Here is a 13,610-nt window from a genome sequence, read left to right as displayed (position 1 = left end):
CCGTTTAGCTTGGTAAGTGAGGAGAGAACATTCAGGGATCAGGGTGATGGAGTTCCCAGCGCGGGGAATGCCCCATCGTGTCTTGGAAACCTCATCCCGTGAACAGATGGCTCTCAAAAAAGCAGGGTTGGGGGACTGGGAGACATTCTGCGGAGGTTCCACTGAGGCACGTCAACCGAGTTGCTGTTCTCCGGGCCAGTGCTTTTCCTACACGCTTCAGAGCTGCCCAGCCACTTCGGTGACATCATCCATCTGGCATGTAATCTTAGTTGAATTCCATGTATCTCTTGCTCACCAGATTCCTAAATTGTGAGAATACGGATACATTGACGGGCTTGTCTGCCTGCCCGCCTGACCTTTCGGTTTTCTCTGTGGCTGCTTCAGCCCCTATCCCCTCGTGCCATCCTGCCCCCACCCCTTGCCTCCTCCACTCCCACCATCTCAGAGCAGAAGCTTTCTCATCTTACTGGCTGTCGGAAACTTGGTTTCCTTAGCAGTCGGTTTTCCTGTCGTTCCCCTGTAAAAGTGTTCCCATCACACTTGGATTGCTTACAGCGCTGATGCTTTCCAAACAAGTGGAGTGAAAGCTAAGGACACAAATTCCAGTTCTGCTTCTTTACCCTCTGGGGCAGAGGCTGTCCGCTTTCTCTAGGTTGTTTGGGGCAGGGAAATGCGGTTCTCTGGGTCTCCCAATCTTGACTCCTTCTCTCCCATCCCCCAGGTTGCTACCAGAATGATCTTTCTAAATGGAAATGTTACTTACTTGCTCAAAGCCTGATGACTCCCCTCTGCCCATCCAGGTTCCCTGGGCCCCTGGACACACTGATGGCTTTGTTTTGGCCCAGCACCATGTTGGCCTCCACAAGGTTTAAAACAATTTAAATTAGTAAGAACATTAAAGATTGGAAGATGTCTTATAAAATCCACAGTTTGAGTTTCTCTTGGAAGGTTGTTAGATGGCAATGCTGGGCACCAGGAACTGGGCAGGGCTGCCTCTTAGCCACAGCAGGCTTCTCCAGATGGCACACCTCCTGCTACAGCCTCGTCACTCCCTTACGTTACCTGGGGAGGTTCTGGGGTTTGCTCCCCCCATTACAGCATCAAGTTCAACTTGAGTTAAAATCAACTTTTTACCAGGTATATGGGATCCATACCAGTTAGGCCCCAACTACATCTGCCCCCAACTCCTGCCCCATCCCCACAGGCTTTTCTAGAATAGCTTTGCTATGAAATGGTTAGTTGTTTGCCTGTTTGAGTTTGCTTACCCTTTCATTTTATTTTATTTTGTTATTTTTTTTAACTGAAGAGACCCATCTTGCAGATCCCTCTGGAGCATCCATTACAGGCAAGGGTGTGCCTGGCTTGGCCACACCACAATTATGGGGTGTTTCAAGGAAGTTACATTTCAGATTTTCATGGCATATTGATCCAAAGCGTCTGTGAAGGGCAAGAAGCAGAGGAGGGAAGAGAGCAGATGGGGCCCTTTCTGTGCTTTCGGTCATTTCCAAAACAAATACATTTCATTTGGCTACGTGGTCATGTGTTTGCAGACATTCTGCTCTGTGATGCTGAGGACATAGCAAAATGGTTTACCTTGGTTAGGATATCTGTTTTCAAACATTGCCCATTCTTTCCCAGAATTACAGGAAAATTGATATATCAGCCTCGTTACTTGAACTTCTAGACAATAAAATAAATTCAAGCTATTGAGTAATTACTTCCTTTATTGTTGTTCACATTAAGTCCAGGAGCTTGCCGAGGAGTGATGTTCAGAAACCTGGGCACTTGCTTCTCCAGTTTCAAGATACTGATGCATAGGTTGGGTTTTATCTTACTGGGGCCATTACTTGCTCCAGGTTGCACTCTGTGCTGGTACCCAAACTTGATTTCCCCAGGAGGAGTCAGGCTTTAGGAATTTATGTTATCCTAGCCAAACTCATAAGATCTATTACTAAACTAGAATATTCCTTTTCTTTTCATTTACTGAACACCTACTAAGTGTGTGGCCCTGTCCTAATGTCTGGAGAAACAAAAATAAATCACAAATATGATGTGGTCCCTACCATTTAGAAGCTTATGGTATAGAAGTAGGACAGATATGTAAGCAAATACATTATATATCATGTGCTAAGAGTAGGGTGACCTTATATCTTGGGGACATCCTAGTTTATGCCTGCTGTCTGGTATAACTACTAATAGTGCCGCCTTTCAAACCATCTAAGGGCCACAGTAAAGGTTTCTGTTAACGTTTGGGGTATAGAGATGGTAGATGGGGGAGAAATCAGCCGTTTTTCCAGAGTAGACTCTTGAGCTGGGTGATGAAGGAAGTTTGGGCAGTCAAGGTCAGGGAGCTCAATGTGTGGGCAAGGGGGAGGGGCACGTGCAAAACTGCAGGCAAAAGGGAAATTGTTCCGGAAGCAGCAGTCAGTCCAAGCTAGTCATTGTTTGCCAAATTTATCCTGTGAAAAAAATTCCCCAAGATACTTGGTAAAAATACAGATTGCCAGGTCCTGCTGGTAATCTGGATTGGTATTTTTAAAGAAGCACCCCAGATAATTCTGGGACATACTGAAAGTTCAGAACCAATTCTCTACTGATAATGGCAAGGAATACAAAGGGCTGGGAGTAAAGAGGAGCAGGAACAGCAAGACTAGAGCACAAGTCACCTATTAGTCAGGTGGGGGGACCCCAGGTGGGAAAACCCTCAGAGGTAGAACTAGTTGGAAGACATTTCCAGTAGACCTATGAAAAATGGACAGTGTGGGAACTATATGTCAGCTACAATGGGGATGCAGAGGAATGAAAAGATTAGAGAACTACTCGGGAGGAAGAATGAACAGGACCTAGGATATGCCGGTTACTGATTTACATAGGTAATATTTCCAGGCAATAAAACACTTGTGTGAAATCCAGAAACCTAGGGGACCTTACAACCTGAAGGTTTAAATGGTGAGCCATAAACCTAAAAAGACAAAGAACTGGATAACGTTGTGATGTATTTCATGTGGACGTTAAAAAAAAAATGACTCCTGCTTACTTCCCATTGTTGTGATCTCCAGAACAGTCATGACAGTTGTGTTTATCTCTGGAAAGGAGCTGGATGAGCTCTAAAGCATCCTGACACACCCAACCCTTTTATCTAGACTTCAGGCAAACCTCTGCCCTTCTGTTAGGGTAAGACTACTTGCCTTATTTTTGCTTCTGTTTTTGTTATGGAATGTGTGAGACAGTCATGACTCCTCAACAGTACCAACCCCCGATCAGGGCAGATGGTCGGCCTGGTGCAGTTTCAGCATGACTTTGTTCCTAAATTCTGGAGCTGCCCTTTCTGTGAGAACCTGACGTCACCTCACAGATTCACCGCAACTCTGGGAAATTACAATAGGACAAGAAACGCCCTATCCAGGCCAGGAGATCGTGAAGCCTGGTGTTTGCGGTTTGTGGCAGCTGGCTTCCTTGGTGCACTGGAAATTCTGAGGCGAGCAATCCCTATATGGAAAATGAAGAAAATCCGAGGAGAGCTCTGCTATTTTCCTCTGCCTTCCAACATAAAGAGGGTTTTTATTGTGAAGGCTGCCTTCACCAGGCCTGTTGGCATACTTCTGAAGCAGCAAACGAAGTCGGAAAGCGGAGACTTAGCAGTTATGAAGAGAAAGCCTCAAAAAAGGAGAATGGGAAACCGATCAGGCTATAATTTCACGGGGTAATTTGGCACCCTTGACCAGAGACCTGGCCCCAGAGCGTCCACGAGTGCGGTTTGGGGAGGGACAAAACATCTACAGTTCCAGTGCTTGGCTACTCTTGTAGCGTTGCTGAGGAATTTCCAAATCCTGGGAGCGACAGGGTCGGAGGTGAGCAGGCTGAAATCTTCCACGCTGTCAGTGTCGGGGAGGGGGAGAAACACCAGGCAACAGCGACCTCAAAGTTTTTTTTTTTTTCCAATAAGGGGCTTCACTTCTGTGCGGCCCAATGTCACAACGCCATTAAGTCACAGTAGCAAGATGAGAAAATAAGAAGGGAAGGAGGAAAAGTCCAGCGTGCACGGACCCGAAAATGGATCTTCCCTGCTCCTGCCGCTGACGGAGCTGTTGGGGGCGCCTGGGTGCTCTGCCCGCCGGAGTCGCAGCGGGGCAGCCCCCTTCCCGCAGTCCGGGCGCGACCAGAGCGGCGCCGCGGCGGGGGGATCGGGCGGGCGCGCCGAGGACTTCAAAGGCCCGGCGCTGCCGCCGCCCCCGCGCGCGCGCGCGAATAGTACGGTCCAAGGGGGCGGCTCCTGGGGCGCGGCTCCCGCGGCAGCTGATGCGCGCCCCGCCGGCCGGGAGGCGGGAGCCAGAGACCCCCGAGACCCGAGCCGCCCGGCGCCGCGGGCCGGGGCCCTGAGGAGGCCCCAGGAGAGGCATCTTCCCGGCGGGAGTCGCCGGCGCGGAGGTGGCCGCGGCCGCACCGTTCGGAAAGGAGGACGGAGAGGAAGCTGCGCTGCTCGCCGGCGGAGAGGAAGCGCTCCACCCGGGCCCCCGACGGCGCTCGTTTAACCACATCCGTGCCTCCGCTGGAAACGCTTACAGGCGCCTGTCACCCGTTCCCTCCATTTTGAAAGGGAAAAAAGGCTCTCCCCCTTCCCCTACTCTTAGGACCTGGAGCCGGAGGAGCCGCGCTCATGGCGTTCAGCCCTTGGCAGATCCTGTCCCCAGTGCAGTGGGCGAAATGGACCTGGTCCGCGGTGCGCGGCGGGGGCGCCGGAGAGGACGAGGCCGGAGGGCCAGAGGGCGACCCCGAGGAGGAGGACTCGCAAGCCGAGACCAAATCCTTGAGTTTCAGGCAAGTACACGCATCCCTGCCGAGATGCAGACGTGCTGCCATCCATCCATCTGCGGCTCATTCTGTGTGCGTGTGTGTGGTCGCTCACCCGCGTAACCATTATCATCGCAATGCCTCCGTCCCTACCCGAAACCGGGTCCCCGCTGTGCATTCGAAAGTTCAGGATGTAACGTCTGGTATTACCTTTCCCCCGTTTCAGTATGAGCTCTCAGAACCTAACCCAGAATCTGCAGTCTTTCCGCATCCCGGTCTGCTTCAGTCACTTTCCCTTAAGCTTCGAGTCCCTAGCCCCCGCCCCTACACACACACAGTGTCATTGATCACAGCCGGTAGAACTTGGGGCCCTCCCTGTGGGGGAAGAAGTCGCTCCCAGGCCCTCCTGGTGTCCCTCTGTGTACCGAAAATGCAACCTTGGTACAGAAGGTCGCGTGATGACAGGCCCCTGGCAGCTGGTGAGAAATGGTGGTCTTTGCTGAGCTGTCACCGAGTGATTGAGGAAGGCAGGTGACAGTATTCTCAGCTTGGGGCCGAGTGAGTTCCAAACAGGTAGAGGCCTGCCTAAGAAAAAGGCATCATGGCGAGAGCTGACTTAATTTTTAGGAGGAGGGGGCAATCTTAATTTTTAAGCCTATGAAAAAGGGTTCTTGTTAGAAAAGGAGTCTGTTGAAAAGCGCTTTGGGGGGGATATCAGAAGAAAGGATGACCTCAAAAATAAATGGTGCTGGAGGAAAGCTCTGGAGGATGGAGGAATATCAGGGAGACAGGATGCCAGGCAGAAGGCCGAGGAGGGCCCAGCGAGAAAACCCCATGGTGAGCTCCCACAGGCCAGTCCTGCTGAGGACTAGTGGGTTGTAAAGTTAGGCAAAAATGCTGGACTTTAGCCTTGTCGATATATAGACTGTAAAAGGTGTCGGAAGTACCGTTGAAAGTGGTAATTCCTCATTTTTCCCCCTTGGCAGCTCGGATTCTGAAGGTAATTTTGAGACCCCTGAAGCTGAAACACCAATCAGATCGCCTCTCAAGGAATCCTGTGATTCATCCCTAGGATTGGCAGGACGGGGGGCCAAAACCCAAGGTAAAGAAAGACTTTCATTTTCTGCCTCTTTTGTTTTAAAGTTTTGAAAATGTAAATGAGGGAAGGAAGAGTGTTAACTTAGGGCCATTTAAAAAGCTTTGGATTGAGTACTTACCAAGAAAGGAGCTGTTTTAAAGCTCCTGGCTTATTTGAACTGTTTTTGTTTGTTTTTTAGGAATGTGGTGGTCAGAGGCTTTCTTCCTAAGTAGTTTGTACATTTGCAGGATGAGATTATCAAACATTCCTGCTGGGCCGTTCCCCTCAGCCCCCCAAAAACAAAAATGTATGTGGTAATGCAGAGGTGGGGGAGGAATGTTTAAATTTGGCCCTGGATAGTTCTCAGGCTAAGTCACTTTCTCCAGGGGTGTGTGTAGCTGGAGACAAAAATTACAGGTAAGAGTTGATTATTTAGATAGGAAGGAATCTTAAGAAGCTGTTTTAAAATTGTTTACCTCTCCCCTCATCTACATAGGAATGGTGGTGAGCTTCACAGTCTACCTAAGAAAACCTGGCACAGAGATTGTCTCCTAGCCCCCCTCAGAGCTCAACCTTGAGCCTGCCCTTCATCTACAAAAGCTTCTGTTGTTTCATTTAATTAGTAGGAACCTTTTTTGTCACACAGCCAGTTTTGAGTAAAATTTCACCTGTCCTGGTAGAATCTGTTTATCCACGCAATAGAGTGCGCTCTGATTCAGCAGTGAATAAGTCTTGCTCTCACTGAGCTAACATTATGGAGGGAGAGGGATCTTTTAAAGGTTAAGCAGGATACATACGTCAGCTTGTCTTACGTATTATGGAGAAAAATAAAGCCGTGGAAGGAGGAATAGGGTGTGTGGGGTGGGGATAAGAGATGCTGAAGGGTAATTAGGCGGAGCCTTGCCTATAAGGGAACTTGAGCAGAGCCCTGAAGGAAGATTGAGGGAACAGTCTTGCAGATTCTTGGGGAGGGAACCCTTTCAGCAGAGTGAATGGTTATCTGCAAAGACCTGAAGCAGGACCAGCCTGGGATGGAGTGAGGCCCTGCGGTGGGAGGGTTTTGAGGACCAGTGAAGAGGCCAGTGTGACTTGAGTGGAGTGACTAGGGAGGGAACAGTAGGAGCTGAAGTTAGCCAGATAAAGGGAAGTCTGGAACATTTTGTTAATGGTTTAAAATGACAGAAATGTATTCTCTCACAGATTTGGAGGCTAGAAGTCCGAAATCAAGGTGTCAGCAGAGCCACAGAGCCAGAGGTTCTAGGGACCAATCCTTTCTTGTCTTCTCTAGCTTCTGGTGGTTGCTAGTAATTCTTGGTGTTCCTTGGCTTGTGGCAGCATAACTTCAGTCTCTGCCTCCTTCATTACATGACAGGCTGCTCCCTGTGTGTCTTTGTGCCTTCACATGACATTCTTTTAAGGACACCAGTCAGTGGATATAGGGATCCTTCTAATCCGGTATGACCTCATCTTAACTTGATTACATCTGCAAAGGTATTATTTCCAAATAAGGTCACATTCACAGGTATGGGAAGTTAGGAATTCAACATACCTTTTTTTTTTTTTTTTTTTTAAGAGAGAGAGTGCTAGAGGGGGGAAGGGGCAGAGAGAGAGGGAGAGAGAGAATCTTAAGCAGGCTCCACGCCCAGCACAGAGCCCCACACACAGGGCTCTGTCTTGCCACCCTGAGATTATGACCTGAGCTGAAATCAAGAGTTGGACACTTAACCAACTGAGCCACCTAGGCGCCCCTCAGCATATCTTTTTGAGGGACACAGTTTAACCCACAACAGAGGGCTTTGAGCAGAGCCATCATGCTTTGACATCTTTTCTCAAAGGCTACCTGGCTGCTGTCTGGAGAAGGGACTCTCTAGCATGGATGTCCTTTTTGAGTGCTTTTTCTTTTCCAATGTCTGTCACTGTCACCCTATGATGGCAGATAGAGCCAGCTTTCAGTTATCCTGTTAACTAGTTTTTGACCTGATGATAACTTTTTTCTACTAATAGTTATCGTATTTTTTGGCTTCATAACTTCCTCACAGGTTGCTTGGGGAAGTCAGGTGCTCTGTGATAGACTTCATGAAGGAGCTGGAATTATTGTTCAAATGATTCCAGCTTTTTGAGATTTGATTTTGCTTTGAATCAGGAGGTTCATACTGCACTTCCCCTGCTGAGAATTCGGCCATATTCTCAACCCACCCTGGATTGCTTTTCACCATTGTTTTTGGAAGAGACCCGCATGGGAGCAGGCATGTTATGTATCGGAGCGCTCGGTGTGTCACTTAGCTTTACAGCACAGAAGAGAAGATGCACTTGTTCTTCATAACTTCCCTTTTCCTCTCCTAAGATTGGCAGATTAGAAAGGAGATTTGAAACCTGCAAAGAATTATTTTGATGCTTTCCCATCAAATTTAAATAATGCTCACCAGACATGTTAAGTAGCTACTTGAAAGTCTCTTTGAATTGCCCTCAGCTTGGGCAGCCCCTTCCTCACCATTCCAGCAGTTGGTAGTCTGATTCATTGCATAGAGGCCTGTATGGCTCAGACCCCCAGAGCCATAGAGACCCAATCGTTTGGTCCTTCCTGTGCCACTGACTCTTTTTTACATGTTTTGGTAACTTCTAGCTCACACTCTTTTTCTCACTCTCCCTAAAAGGTTTCTTCTTAGGGTCGCGGACCAGGAAAGCTCTGTGGAGTAGATCATGGTTGAAGGCCGTGTCTTTGGCAGGGGAGGGGGTGAGTGTACAATCTGGGAAATTACCACTCTGTATTAAGAAATCTTTCAATTTAGGGTCTTTAAATAATAGGATGATTGCATATCAGCCTGGTAGTATCCTGCCTTTGAGAACTCCTGCCCAACATGCAGAAGGAGACTGTTAGTCCAGAGTCTTGTTGATGGCCTTGTTACACATACACAGTATGTATTTAGTACGAAAGCACAGGTCTGACCAGGAAAGGTATCAGTGGACAAAAATTCCTAGAGACTCATTTCATGTTGAAGTCTTAATTTCTGGGCTTGGATGGTCCTCTTTCTCCTGGAATTGTTGATCATTTGGCTCCTGATAAAGTTAGTCTTTCATATTTCTGTGGTTTTAGGACGTGGTGGGGCAGCAGGTAGAGATTATATAAGACTGTATCTTCTGGAGGGATGATTTATGAGTTGTTAGTCAGGGGTTGGAGTTAACATATGTAAAAGATCCTGGCTTCCTGGTATATAATGGCCCTCCAATGTATGGGCTGTATCCCATATCCCATACCCATGGCCCCCACCCCAAACTCCATCTAATTCTTAGAACACAGGGAAACATTTGAAGTTAATTTTCCATGTCTATTTGAAGTTAATTTTCTTTTTATTGGAAGTTTTTTTGGGGAACTTACAGTATCTGAACCCTGTAATGCTTCTTTGAGACAGTTATATGCCATTCTAGGAATTAAACGGTAGATGAGGTTGTGGGGATTTTTTAAGCCACAGGTTTCAGACTAACTGCTAAAATAAAACTTGAGCCACAGAGGTTCCTTGAAAATACCAGAGTAGTGGCTGTAATATTTGGGCTGGTAATTCTGTGTTTTCTGTCTGCCTCCCTCAACAAAGAGTGTTTAAGCTCCTGCTGTTACTGTTCTTTCTCTTTGCTGGGGGATGATCAATGAGGAGACATCACCAATGAGAGGACTTTTGAAGAAGGTTCAATCTCAAGTTCATCTTTTTTTTTTTTTTTTTCTTTTTTGGTGGCCTGTGCATTGTTTTAGACTTTAAAAGTGAATGTCCTCTGCTACTAGAAGCCTCCTTACTGCACACGTATCTTCATTTAATTCTTGCTGAAGCTCTCATACGCCCTTGGAGCAACTCGTTAAACCTACGCTGTTTGATGTGTTAATTAGATGCTTCAGTATTTCAAAGACATAGGATAGTCCTTCTGAATAGAAGGAAAGATAAACAGGATCAATCCGCATATATTTACTGCTGGAGGCCTGGGGGGAATGCAGAGTTGTTTGTTGACACCCTTTTGGTAGTCTAGATCCGGAATCAGGCTGTGGCTCAGAGACCAGATGTGGCGTGCTGCCTGCTATGGCCGATTGTTCTGCCTGGGAGCTAAGAATTATTTTTACATTTTTAAATGGTTGAAAAAAATTGTGCTGTGTGAAAATTATATGAAATTCAAATTTTAGGGCCCATAAATAAAGTGTTGTGGGAATGCAGCCCCACTTGTTCACTTAGGGGTGATATCTAATATGGCTGCTTTCACACTAAATTAGCAAGGTTTTTCTGTTTGTTTTTAAGTGGGCTCCACACCCCCTGTGGGGCTTGAACTCACAACCCTGAGATTCAGAGTCATATGCTCTATCTACTGAGCCAGCCAGACGCCCCTGAAATAGCAAGGCTGAGTATTTGGAACGGAGACTGGCCAGCAAAAGCCTAAAATACCTACTCTTTGGCTCTTGACAAAAATGTTTGCTGATGTAGATACACTTAAGACAATTTTGATAAAAATCTAAAGCTTAAGTAATTTGGGATAACTTTAAAGAAAGCGGCAAGGCTAGCCATGATTAATTAACAATGAAGCGTGAGGCCAGGTAGCATTAGGGTAGGCCTGTATGGTCAGGTAAAGCTTTGGGATAAGACTGGTTTGGGCTGGCTATTTGTCTCCCTTGGAAAACACAAATGTCATTGGGCTGTCAGTGTACCTGATTTTCAATTAACTAAAAGATCCAAGGAGTTATGAAAAAAGGAAATTAGGGAAGAATGAAGAGAGTTTGGGAATCATTTAATGTAAGTACAAATATATAGACCTTAAACTTTTGCCTATTAACTGTTTTTTAATGGTTTTAATGTAATGGTTTTAATTTCATTTAATGGTTTTAATTGGGTGTTTCAGAATTTATTTGCCGGTTGATGTGGTATATTGTTGGCGTATGTTGTAGGGTTGAAATGGTATATTTATTGGATTGTTTCAGACTGTACGTATGTTAAGACCTAGAATGCAAATCTTGTTAAAATGTAAGCCTTAGGTTTTTGATCCTAAGGCTTTGGGTTATGTGTATAAGAAAATAGTATATAGACATTTTTCATTAAGTATTTATTGAAGTGTTCCAGTCGAATCCATGTATGGCTCTCCTAAGAATTTAGTTTAACATCCTCTCCTTGCCCCTACCACAGGGATTGCTTTATTAAAATTTCCTAGAAATAATGGGACTAATAAGGACCCTTAATGTTACCTAGTCTGATAGTTCAACCTCTGTGGCTCCTTCAACAAATCTGAAGCCATCCTATTCTTTTTTATTTTTATTTTTTATTTTTTGATGTAATTGGCTCTTTCACAGTTGAATTAAAATTTTTAGGGGTGCTTGGGTGGCTCAGTCGTTAGGCATCTGCTTTCGGCTCAGGTCATGATCCCAGGGTCCTGGGATCAAGCCCCGCATTGGGCTCCCTGCTCGGCGGGAGGCCTGCTTCCCCCTTTCCCACTCCCCCTGCTTGTGTTCCCTCTCTTGCTGTGTCTCTCTCTGTCAAATAAATAAATAAAATCTTTTAAAAATTTTTTTTATATTATATTATTGTAAGATATTTAAGGCTTGAAAACTTCAGCAGCATGGTACAGTTCTCCCCCCCCCCCCCATAACGTTTTTAGCTCTCAACCTTGGAGATTCCTACTAGTTAGTAAGTGCGATCAGAGCCATGTTTCTTTATTGCTTTGTTTATACCAGTGTAAATGAGCCATGTGGAGCTTCTATATGGTGTTCTGCCCAAAGAGAATGTTTCCTTGGGGAAAAAGTGTAATTTTTCCAGCAGACACCTCAGAAAGTGCAGAACCACACTATCTGAATAAAAAACTTAGGGGCAGGGAAAAAGTATGCCTGCTGAAAGTAAACATTTTAATAACTATAAAGCAGTATTTTTCTTTCAAAATGAATAGTAAATTCAAGATCTTCTTGAGAAATGTTGTAAGGACTAAACTCATTTCAGGCTTGTACTCCCCAGTTTGGGGCTTACCTGAGCATCAAACAAAGCGAGTTAGCTTACTTTGACAATTTCTGGTGGTTGAAGGCATAGGGGTGTGTGTGTGTGTGTGTATGTGTGTGTGTGTGTCGGGCTGGGGGCAACCCATCCAAAATGATATCGCTGCCATTTAATGTTCTATTTTAAAAAAAATAGATGTGGTCTAAAGCCACTTAAACATTTAGGTTAAAGAGGACTTGTAGTGTCTTTTTCCATGGGACAGTAACACTCTTCATAGGAAGTCCTGGCAGCATAAGCCATTTCGTCACAATCTCCTAACCTCAGGTCAGTGACAGGGAGATCCTGGCATATCTCCCCAAAACAAAACAGCCGTCTTGGGTGGGGATGTGATAAATGAGGGTTGCTGAACTGCCTGAAAACTGTTTGCATTGGGCCTAGAAAGGGATTGCTGCTTGTTAAGTTCAGGATCTCACCCTCACCTTTGCTTGTGCGAGAACCTAATTTTATGAGTTTCCACAAACATGATCGGATCTCCAGGGGTTAGATTGCTAATGGATGAATGGATATTTCATTATTTCACAAATGAAAAAACATAATCTGATAGTTGCTGATCTCCAGCTTTCCCTACCATAAGACTCCCCTCTAGCCGACCGCCTGGCTTTCTGTGTCAGCTGAGTTTATTGAATGTATTGGACTCAAGTAGCCTTTTTTTTTCCTTTTCAGCATCTTACTTGATTTTTAGAACAGTGATGCTATGAGATAGGACACATGTGATCTCCATTCCAAAGATTGGGAAATCAAGGCCAGCATCTTTACTGCTAGTAGTAGAGCAGGGTCTTAAATTCAGCTTTTAAGATAGCACATCCAGAGCTTTATGGGACATATTATACAGCTTCTCTCCCCAGGGAATCCGTGATTCTCTCTCTTCACTGATTGAAGAGAAAACTTACCAGAGGAAATAAAGGGGACAGAGTATGATGGAGGGAGAACCTCCTTTAAAGTATCCTGTTAAGTGATAGTAATTTAAAACAAAAGTTCAATTGGGGATATATATTCCACATTTATTAACTTGGCATGTATAATATGTAAAGTATAAAATGTACTTCAGGAATTTTGAATATCAGAAGTTTGCAGCAAAATTTAGACACAGAGTCAGAAGCAGGAAAGAAAAAAAGCATTACCAGGTAAGCAGCTCTGTTAAAAACATTTTGCACCCTTAATGCTTAACTTCAGCTCATCAGGGAGAAATTAAGAGGGAGGGAACTTAGTCAGTAGTAGCTTTTGCTTTCTCTCTCCACCTGTGAGTCACATGTGGGTGAGAAGAGGCATGTGCACGGAAATGTATGCAGCCTCCTGGGACTCTGCACCTATTTTGGGATAGAAAGAGGAGTTTCTAAGAGACCTGTATTAGTTATCTATTGCTGCATAACAGATTACTCCAAAACTTATTAGCAGCTTAGAAGTTAGAACAATAAATATTATTTCACACAGTTTTCAGAGGCCTGGAATTTGGGGAGCAGCTTAGCTGGGTGGTCTGGCTTAGGGTTACTTGGGAGAATGAGTCACAGTGTTGGCCGGGACTGTAGTCATCTGAGAGCTTGACTGGGGCTGGAAGAACTTATCCTCAGGTAGCTCACTCCTGCCTGGCAAGTTCTTTACCAGGTGGACGGACCTCTCTGTCTATCAGGTTGCTTGAGTGTTCTTCCAGCATGGCAGCTGACTGGCCACAGAGTGGGTGATCCAAGAGAAAGATGGGAATTGTAATGTCTTTTATGACTTAGCCTCAGAAG

At 45.6% G+C, this 13,610-nt stretch overlaps 1 protein-coding gene across 8 annotated transcripts in view; it reads left to right on the top strand.

Moving 5' to 3' along the window:
• TACC1 (transforming acidic coiled-coil containing protein 1) overlaps positions 1 to 13,610 on the top strand; it is a 119,152-nt gene that overhangs the window by 56,308 nt on the left and 49,234 nt on the right. For 3 of the 8 annotated variants that reach the window (XM_035004003.1, XM_035004002.1, XM_035004000.1), the window contains exon 2: positions 5,778 to 5,893. The exons of 1 other annotated variant lie outside the window; for it this stretch is intronic. Coding sequence is in view for 6 of the 7 variants with exons in the window: in XM_035004002.1 (XP_034859893.1) it covers positions 5,778 to 5,893 (116 nt within the window). In the remaining variant the exon portion in view is untranslated. Of the gene's footprint in view, positions 1 to 2,884; positions 4,819 to 5,777; positions 5,894 to 13,610 lie in introns of those variants that run through there. 4 more of the 8 variants (XM_035003999.1, XM_035004001.1, XM_035004004.1 and 1 more) reach the window with 4 other exon arrangements.

Source organism: Mirounga leonina, unplaced genomic scaffold (assembly GCF_011800145.1).
Source record: "Mirounga leonina isolate KUSES-001 unplaced genomic scaffold, KU_Mleo_1.0 Mir_128, whole genome shotgun sequence".
Classification (NCBI taxonomy): domain Eukaryota; kingdom Metazoa; phylum Chordata; class Mammalia; order Carnivora; family Phocidae; genus Mirounga; species Mirounga leonina.
Note: the sequence above shows the minus strand (reverse complement) of the source record. Positions and strands in the feature narration are given on the sequence as shown.